General features: G+C 40.5%; 1 protein-coding gene across 3 annotated transcripts in view; it reads left to right on the top strand.

Annotated features, from left to right (window-relative positions):
* The window catches only part of tanc1a (tetratricopeptide repeat, ankyrin repeat and coiled-coil containing 1a), a 124,720-nt gene that overhangs the window by 1,544 nt on the left and 112,557 nt on the right, over nt 1–10,619 (top strand). For all 3 annotated transcript variants that reach the window (XM_069935444.1, XM_069935443.1, XM_069935445.1), the window contains exon 2: nt 5,503–5,589. In XM_069935444.1, coding sequence (XP_069791545.1) covers nt 5,529–5,589 — 61 coding nt within the window. In that variant the 5' untranslated portion in view covers nt 5,503–5,528. The remainder of the gene's footprint in view (nt 1–5,502; nt 5,590–10,619) is intronic.

Below are 10,619 nucleotides of genomic sequence, written 5' to 3'. Positions count from 1 at the left end.
CTCCCTCCCTCCCACCCCCTTCCCCCCTCCCCTCCCTCCCTCCCACCCCCTTCCCCCCTCCCCTCCCTCCCTCCCACCCCCTTCCCCCCTCCCCTCCCTCCCTCCCACCCCCTTCCCCCCTCCCCTCCCTCCCTCCCACCCCCTTCCCCCCTCCCCTCCCTCCCTCCCACCCCCTTCCCCCCTCCCCTCCCTCCCTCCCACCCCCTTCCCCCCTCCCCCCCCCTTCCCCCCTCCCCTCCCTCCCTCCCCCCCCCTTCCCCCCTCCCCTCCCTCCCTCCCCCCCCCTTCCCCCCTCCCCTCCCTCCCTCCCACCCCCTTCCCCCCTCCCCTCCCTCCCTCCCACCCCCTTCCCCCCTCCCCTCCCTCCCTCCCACCCCCTTCCCCCCTCCCCTCCCTCCCTCCCACCCCCTTCCCCCCTCCCCTCCCTCCCTCCCACCCCCTTCCCCCCTCCCCTCCCTCCCTCCCACCCCCTTCCCCCCTCCCCTCCCTCCCTCCCACCCCCTTCCCCCCTCCCCTCCCTCCCTCCCACCCCCTTCCCCCCTCCCCTCCCTCCCACCCCACAATATCCAGAGTTTGGAGTCAATTAAAGCAAATTACTAGTAGCTCTGAGCTCCAGCATGTGAACTACTCATCCTTTCAGGGTACTTAAGTTTTTTTTTAAATGGGGGGGAGGGGTGGGCATTACCATTCAAAAGTTTAGAAACCAGTAAATTAGATCACACGCACACCATATACAGTGGTGAGCTCCAAAAGTTATGAAGTTAAAGATATTTTCAACGTTTTAACCGATGCGTTTTGCACAATTTTAGAGTGGCGAAAACACCATACAAAAAACACAACATGCAGCCTCATTCACTCACTCAAAGACTCCCTCAGCCGTGTGCGCACAGAAAAAACGCGCAGCCACACACCACACAAAAACGCGTAGGCACAAATGCAGTTGGCACACTCAAAAATGCTCAGGTCCGCTCAAAGGCAGCGCGCAAGCTCAACCGTGCACAAAATCACACGTGCTCTCACCAAAAACAGGCACGCACACAAAAACTTTCATACAGGCATGTGGACAAAAGCACACACCCGTGAACAAGTGCACCCATGAACAAGTGCACCCATGAACAAACATGCACATAACCGCGCAATAAAAGTGTGCACAGAAACATGCACATAATGCACACAGGCGCTGCACACAAACGCACATGGGCATGCACACAAAAATGCACTTCTAGCCATGCAAGCGCACATATACGTGCACCTAAAAACACACAAATAAACGAACAAACACATTAAAAATGCCCAAGCACATTAAAATGCATGCCCATGTGCATGCACCTAAAAATGCGCACGCACTCATTTAGTGTGTCTAACAGTTTTAAACACTGAGCTGAAAATGATCTTTGCTGGTTTGGCAACGTTAGTGCTGTCCATGATCATTCATCTTTGAATTTAAAAAAAAACCTTTTATCCACAAATCCTCGATTAAAATATAAACCAAGGCACACAGACATTCAAATTAGTATCCTATTGGTGCTGCTTAACCTGCTGAGTTTCCCCAGCATATTTGTGTATTAAAAATTATTCTCCCGATGAAGCATGCCCTCCAACCTTGTTGTGCTACTAATCCTGGGTTTCTAATGCATGGTCTGCCTGGTCCCTGCGTAGGGCCCCTGGACATGAAGCTAACCTAGGAAGATGATGTGGCCATCTCCAAAGGCCTGCAGTCTGAATGTGCACATTAGCCAGGACCAACGTGATCTCCAGACTGCTCCATCTCTGACCAGGCACCCATGTGAGACTGATCAAAGTCTTACAGAAATCAATGTTGATTTTATCAACACAGTACCATCAATGAATTAACCCTACTGATACTAACTGTGTGCAGACTTGGAACAGCCAAGGATTACAATATGTGGGGATGGCTCCAATGCTATCTAACATCCCAGATCCCTGTGTAGTGCACACCACACCAATGACTCCTCCAGCATTGTCCATAGTTTGTAATCTGGAGTGGAGCAGGGTTCATCTCAGGACCAAAGAGCCAAAAGAGGAAGAGCTATTCCTCATGATGGACTTTATAGTACAGAAAGCTGGAGGGTCCAGCCCAGGTAATCACTAGAGTAGCAGTGGTCAGGTGTGCACTAATAAGTGGATGGATTCCAATATTGATTGGCAGGTGATACAACTTCCGACTAGGTTCCAGACAGAGAGGTCATATGACCCTCCACAAGCCACATGACAGATAGGTTCTACCCAGGAACTTAAAGCTACCACCCATTGCCATTGCTCTCCTGCTATTGATAGGATCAGATTATTATCATAAATATAAGTGCAATGTACATATGCACCAAAATTCTTACTTGCTGCAGCTAAGTATCAATAATAAATATATTACCCCAATATGCAGAGAGCTAATTATAAAAGATAGATAATAAATAATTACAGTTGTTGAAAAAAGTGGCATTTCAGTCATATAGATAGGTCTTTGTCGTGCTGAAGTAGTTTATGGTTATGTGGGGGGGTGGGGCAACAGTCTGATGGCTGGGGGGAAAAATTTTTGAACCTAGAGGTGTTGGACTTCAGGCTTGTGTACTTTCTTTCTGAAGGTAGCAGTGAGAAAAAGTTGTCACCAGGATGATGGGAGTCTCTTATGATGTTGGTTGCCTTTTTGAAGGAGTGCTTCACCTTAATGTCTTCAGAGGATGGAAGGTTGGAGCTCATGCTGAATTTGGCTATTTGCTTCTTTCTGCATTCTGGGCATACCAGGCTGTGATGCATGCAGTCAGCATACTTTCCACAGTGCCCATAATGAAGCTAGAGTATTTATTTGATGTCATGCCAAATCTTGACAGTCTTTAGAGCACTGAGGCATTGGTGTGCCTTTTTCACAGTTGCCTCAATGTGCTAGCTCCAGGAGGGGTCCTCTGATATGTTGTCTCCCAGGAACTTGGTCAAGAACATGGGAAATAAGAACAAAATCAGGCTTTCTTGACCATCAAGCCTGCTCTGCCATTTAATAAGACCTTGGCTGATGTGGCCATGGAAAAGCTGCACCTACCTGCCTTTTCCCCATGATCATTAATTTGCTTACACTTCAAAAATCAGTGTTTTAAATACCGTATAGTTAAGGAGGCTGTTTTAATTGGTTTGTCAGGCAGAGAATTTCATAGGTTCACTACTCTGGGAAAAGCAGTTCCTCCTTATTTCCAACCTAAATCTTATTTACTGAATCTTGAGGCAGTTTCAAACTCAGTGGAAATAAATTATCTGCTTCTATCTTAATACAAACTTACATACTTTGTATGTTTTAATAAGATCTCCTCTCATTCTTCTGTCCAGTGTGTTTAGCCCCAGTGACTTAATCTCTCCTCATAGGCTAATTCTAATCCTTTTTGGATTAACCCGGTGTCTCCAAATCACTATATCAAGCTCTTTGGTCTTGCTGACATTTAGCACAAGATTATATTTTTAAATATAGACATGCAGCATGGTTACAGGCCATTTTGACCCACGAGTCCATGCCGTCCAATTTACACCCCATTAGCCTACATTCTCGGTATGTTTTTGAACGTTGGGAGGAAACCGGAGAAAACCCACACAGACATGGGGAGAACATACAAACTCTTTACAGATAGCGCAGGGCTCGAACCCCGGTCTGGACCCATCTTCATTCTCTGTTCTGAAGTGATTGACCTTTGCATAGTCGGTGTTGTCATAAGCCTCTTCTACCCTCTTTAAAATTGCATTCCTTTTCTGATGTGGGTGTGGTAGCTTAATTATGTTCTGGATTAATTTCTTTTCTGTTCTTCTCAATATTCACTACCTGCTTGCCTCATGACCTTCTGTGTTCCTCTGCTTCTTTCTCCCTACCCAAAATGTATTGCACACCTGGCTGATCTTTTGACACCTGCCTCAGTTCCTTCCAAGCAACTAAATTTGTTTCTTTTACTCTAGAACATTTAACCCCTTCCCTTGTTCCACAAATTGTTTGATTTAAAACATTTTTTTCACTATTCCAGAAGTTGTTTACTTGCCACTTATTATTCCCTGATTAGCATGCTATGCTTCTGCTGGACATCAACTGACATTCATGTGTTTGTACAGTGAGAGATTGGTGAAAAGAGTTTATGAAGCTGAATTCTATTGGGATGATGGATGTTAGTGAGGCATTGAAAAGGCATGAGAAGAATGTGCAAATAGCTAATAATGACAAAAGCAAAAGTCCATACAAGGAAAAAAGGCAAAATGAAAGTGAGAAGGAAGAGCGTTGCATGCCTCTTGCATCGCATTCTCTATAGGGAGAGAAGGGATCTGTCTCTTGGTGTTCTGCAGGGGTCAGTGTTGGTTCCACCACTTTGCATTGTATGTAAATAATTTAGGGCAACCTTGTAGATGATACAAAGATAAATGGAGGGGTATGTGCTGTCGAGCAAACTGAGTTTGCAGAGGGACTTGGATAGGTTGGGAGAATGGTCAAGGAAGTGGCATTTGGAATACAGCATAGGGAAGTGTATGGTTATGCATTTAGGTAGAAGGAAGAAAAGCATAGATTTATTTTCTAAATAGGGAGAGAAATCAGAAAGTGGTGGAGATCCAAGGAGGCTTGAAGTCCTAGAACAGGATTCTCTGAAGGATAACTTGTACATTGAGTTGGTAGTAAGGAGAGCAAATGCAGTATTAGCATTTATTTTGAGAAGTCTAGAATATAAAAGCAACTGTAATGTTGAGGATTTATAAGGAGTTGGTCAGACCACATTTGGAGTATTAAGTTTTCGGCTCTATATCTAAGGAAGGATGTGGTGTTGTTGGAGATGGTCCAGGAATGAGAGGGTTAACATATGAGGAACATTTGTTGCCTCTGGCCCTGCTTGCGCTGGAGTTTAGCAGGATGGGATGGGTGGAATCTCATTGAAATCTACTGAATATTGAAAGGGCAGGATATAGTGGTGGTGGAGAAGATGTTTGCAGTGGTGGGAAAGATTTGAATCTGATTTTTGACCTGTTATATAGGAAGGAACAGTTCAGGGATAGAATGATATCTCCACTGTTTGTCAAGAGAAGTTTACCATTTTCCAAGATAAACTGGCTCACTTGATTGGCCTGAAATGTCAGTAATATAGCTTTACCTTCAATGGATGCTGTGAGACCTGGTGACTTCCACCAGCATTTCTATTATTTTTTTCTTCACTTGATTGACACTCCAACCACTTACTTTAAACATTGGTTCACTCACTCATTTATCCATTCACAAACTGATCCACCCTTACTGAAGTGTGTATCATACCCTTCCTTGCTCAATAGAAGCATCACTTCTTGGTGGTTCAGTAAGTAATTTGAACTGAATTTTCTTTTACATTGGGATATATCATGTATACTGACTGTTGCCAGTAATGATTCTATTCTGTAAGTTAAGCTTTAAAGATTAAGATGCTTTTAAAAGTTATTTAACATTCTGAGTATACCAAATTGTCAAGTCTTTTACAGTTAATGCTTAACTTACTATTACAGGCAAAAAAGCTGAGAAACTTTTCACAATGTTCAAAGCAGTTTTGAAAAAGAGTCGTGAAAGTGGAAAAGGGAGCAAGAAGGATTTTGGTAGGTAGCAGGTTATTATTTTGTATAACATACCTCATCCTCAAGACACGTATCTGATTGTTATCAATTTGTGTAAAGCCTGGGTAAGGCAAATTGAATGAGCTTAGTCCATAAAGATGAAATCATATTCCCCTTTAGAGTAAGAGGACAAATTGGGAAAACAAAGTACATACCAGATTTTAGATTTATAAATGGGTGCAGAATGAGGAAAAGAAGTACAGGTTGTACCTCTTTAATCTGGTGACGCTGGGATGTGGCCATTGCCGGACCACAGAAAATGCTGGAAAACAGAAATTGACTCCTAAGGGAACCCCCTATGTAAACATCAAAGGTAGAACAAAACTTAAAACAGGAAATAAATACTGTGGGGCAGCACGGTTCGCGTAGCATTTAGCGCCAGTGATTGGGACCAGTGTTAGAGTCCCAAGCTGTCAGTAATGATTTTATATTAACAGCGGCAGATTCAAACATGATTCAAACTATGAGAGTTGTCACACCACAGAGCACAAGATAAGAGAGGTTCAACCTGTAATGTTAAAATTACCTGTATGATGCTATTTCAAGTTTATTGTCACATGTAAAAAAAGAAAGCTGATTTTGCATGCAATCCAGCAAGTTGATCCATACATAGTACAAGAACACAGTACAAATTGCAGAGTTACCAATTAGAATTGTTTTACTAATGTAAGGTTTGTTCAGGGGTCTGATAATAGCAGGAAAGAAAACTTCCTCGAATCTAGTGGTGCATTTGTCAATTTTCTTCCTGACAAAGGGTGAAGAGAATGTGTCAGGAATGGGATAAAATTTTTAATATGTTGCCATCAGGAATGGTAGATGGAATTAATGGTGTAGGGGAGGGGTATTATTTTGTGTACTGGATGGAGCTGACAGTGCAGTTGATTTTTGGGGGAGAATAATTTCAAAGACTTGATCTAGAAGGGTAGATCACATAGAATCCAGGGTGACTGTTCACATGGGATGCACAGAAATCTGCATTAAAAATTAGCTTTATGGTAGGAGTCAGAGGGTGGTAGTAGAGGGGTGCTTTTCTGATTGGAGACTGTGATCAGTGGTGGGCTGCAGGGTACGTGCTGAGTCCACTGTGTTTACATTGTTACATTGTCATCCAAATTGTTGATGTGGTTATTAAGTTTGCAAAGGACACTAGAATTGATGGTAAAGTGGCCAGTAAGGAAGTGATGGTAATAAAGAAGGCATTAATTGTTATGGGGCATTGAACACAGGAGTGGGACTTCAGGTGGCTCATTTATAAGAAGGATGTCATTAAGCTGGAAAGGTGCAGAAAAAATTCACAAGTATGTTGCTGGGACTGGTAGGTTTGTGTTAGAAGGAGATGCTAAATAGGCTGGGCTTTTCCCCTTGGAGTGTGGAAAGCTGAGGAGCAGACATTGTAGAGGTACTGCATATAAAATCATGAGGGCCATAGATAGGTTAAATGGTCATTTGTTTTTTTTCCTAGGGTTGGGAAGCCTAAAACTACAGGGTATAGATTTAAAAGGGCACCTTTTTCCACACACAGGATGGTAGGTATGTGGAATGAACTGACAGAGGAAGTGGAAGAGGTGGGTACAACTGCACAGTTCAAGCCACATGTCTAGGAAAATTACATGGCTAGGAAAATTTTTAGACTGATATAGGTCAAACGCAGAGAAAGGGGACTAGTTTGGGTTGATAACTTGGACTGGCGTGAGTCGATTGGTTTCCATTGCTGTAAAATTGACGTCGTGAGTCATAGATGCAGTAAACTTGAGGGTTTCCACTTTTGAGGATAGAATTGAGCTTTGTTAAAATGGAGAGCTACAATAGATGTTGATAAATAAAGTAAGACTTTGATAATATAAATCTTGCAATCATTTTTTGTAAGGCTAGTAGGAATTGACATTTATCAAAATAATTAAAGATTTTTTTCATCTGCTGAGTGTTACATTGTACAATGTTCTAGAAAATATGTTGGAATAAGAATCTAATTTGAAAAGGAAAGGAGAAAGGAAATTGCACACAATTTTGTAGTACATAACCTTTGTAGCACAGTGATGAACCATTCGACCCAATTAGTTCCCACTATTGTTTATGTTCCCTATATCTGCACCTGCTGAAGGAAAAATTTAGAAGCTGCTGTCTCAAGATAAGGAAATGGGTGGAAAGCTTCACAAAACATTTAAAAATATAACATCATTGTCAGTGCTATAAATTTCTATGATTGTTCAATCAGGATCTTGAGTGGCTTGATCTCTCTTTGAAGTGTACATAACATTTTTTCACTTGGCATTTAGAATTGTTGATGTAAATGCTGATAGCTGTAAGAATAGGACATCAGAATAAAATGGAAGAGTGCGAGGGAGTTCAAGCCCATATGTTGGTATACCAAAACTATTAGAAATGATAAACATCAAAAATGTTGCATATTGTAGAAATAACAACATTCGATTTTGATGACAACAAACATACCATAAATTTTAAGCTATACCTTAAATTTTGCAGATGTAATTTTGAGCCCTTCTAAATCTTGCAGATAAATTCTATAAGAAATGAACAGATCCTTCCAAAGTAGGTAGAATAAGATTTCCAGCAACATGTGTTGAGCTCTGGTTTCACTGTTGAGGGAGAGGTCTGTGATTAAATGCATGGAAAATGTGACGAAATGACAAAAAGATTGGTGCAGAAAGAACATTTAAAAGATCTAAGAATGATCTAGTGATATTGTGAATGGTAAGTTCCAGGAATATTACTAGATGTTAACCAAAAGAAAAGCATGGTTATTCATTGCATAACATTTCTTCTGGTTTTGTATTGTAGTATTTACACTGTCACATTTGGAGTTGTTATGAAGTTGTATCCCTAGTGTGGAGGTGAATGCATTGTGAATAGTAAATACTACATACAAAATTGAAAGAAATTCTGTACGTTTGTTATTTTAACTAGTTGGGTATATCTAGCTCCTGAGCTGAAGGAATTGAGATGAACAGACAGTTATTTACTGCACTTGAATTCCTAACGTGCTTGGTTGTTTGATGAGTGGCCAGAGTTTGCCGAGGGTAGAATCGATGATAAATGATGAAAGGAGAGGGAAATTATAATTTAAAGGCAAACTACAGAAGTTTTTGTGGTAGTTTGAAAAAAAGAATCCACGAATGGTATAGAGTTAAACTTTTTTTATTGCATATTTTATTCATAAAATGAAGTTGCCAAAAATCTTTATTGGCACTGATTACTGTTGTTCCATAGATGTGTAGCTCTTGGCACTTGTTCTATTTTGTGCAATACTGACATGAACAGAAGATATTCAATGCCATGGGAATAGTGAGCCTTTTGTTTTATTTGGCAAATTGATTAGTTACACTTTTGTTGCTGTCAGTAATTAAAACATGGTGGTGCACACTTTTAAAATGCTTGAGAATTAATTTTTTCTTCCATTTTAATTGGCAAATGACCAATAAGCGTCTGATTACACCAATCAGTGTTCAGTAATTTACAAAATGAAATCTATGTAATTTGCAGAATTAATTACTTGTTACAAACATATTTTTGGATTTGATTTTTTTTTGCAACTATTTAATTGCTTGTAGAGTTTTTGTGCAGATTATTCTACAGGTCAGGGTGACTGTCCTAAATATCAACACAGTATCAAGAAGCCCAGTTGAAGCTGAAATAGATGAGACTCGACAATTGGCTGGAGTGTTAGATTGTACAAAAAATGAACATTGTGATTTGAGGTCAATAATCTCAGCTGTAGACCAAACTGTAGGGTTCTTCAGAGCAATTTTATTGGCCCAAGTACTTTCAGCTGCTTTATCAAAGATAAACATGGGGTTGGTAACTGTAGACTCACATTGGTCAATTCATTGACAAGTCTAAAACAAAATGAAGCAGCCTGTAACTAACTCCAATATAGTAAGACAGAGAGAACAATGAGTTGATAAATGACACGCAACATTAATGGCATGCACATAACATTTGAACCTTCATGTGGACTTCCTAAGATCTTTCCCTATAGGATACCTTCCAAGTGCATGATTGATTGAACTTCCAATAACCTTGAGAAGGTCAGGATGATCCAGGATAGTGCATTTGATTGGAAGCACCAATGCACTGTCAGCAATGTGTATTATTTTCAGAACACAGTGCAATTGCTAGTCAAGATTATTTCCAAACTCATGACCTATCCCGCTTCAGGACACCTCATCCTATTTTGGTATGCTTCCCACTTGGTTGGTTAGTTTCACTTCTGTCAACACTCGAGGATCAACACCATTCAAGACTAAGCTATTTGATTGGTACAACATTGATGAGGTTAAATATCCACTCTTTGCAGCACTGGAACACTAAGGAATATGAACGCTATCATCAAAGAACTTTCTGGTTGTATGCCAGTTCTGTGTCCATGGCAGATCCAAAACCCATGACCTCATCACTTTTAAGTCAGAAAGTATTTTGATTTGCACATAGAATGTCATTCCAGCATTTTAAAAGCCACTAATCCTCAAACTCCTTACCCATGACACCATGGGTGTCTCATCAATGGAAGGTAATTGTGAATGGCACATGTTGTTGCCACAATTGTGATACACCTCATGAAATTTTAATCCATAGTGTATGTGCAATTAAAGTGAAATTTTATTTTCATCCTTTAAATTGCAAGGTTTGGGCATCAATAATTTTTAATGATGTAGCAGCAGATTACCCCCAGTAGTCTGTCATCTACTGCTCTTCTTAGTTGCTCCCACTTCATTCACTCCAGTTTTGGTTAAGACTTACAATATTTTGAAAAAGACAAAATAATTTATTAATTTCCACTCACTAAATGGTACATTTGAATAACATTGATGTTTCTTCCTCCTTCATTTTTAAAGTTACTTTATGTAATCCTTTGTATTTTTTTAAACAAGCTGTTATAAAAGATTTAAAATTTTTGCTTTCTAAATTGTGCTGTGCAGTACTTACTCAATTTTAACCAAAATAATAATCACTAAATTCTTATAATTTGTCTTTATAATAACTTATTCTTTTAA

This window comes from Narcine bancroftii, chromosome 4 (assembly GCF_036971445.1).
Source record: "Narcine bancroftii isolate sNarBan1 chromosome 4, sNarBan1.hap1, whole genome shotgun sequence".
NCBI lineage: Eukaryota > Metazoa > Chordata > Chondrichthyes > Torpediniformes > Narcinidae > Narcine > Narcine bancroftii.
Note: the sequence above shows the minus strand (reverse complement) of the source record. Positions and strands in the feature narration are given on the sequence as shown.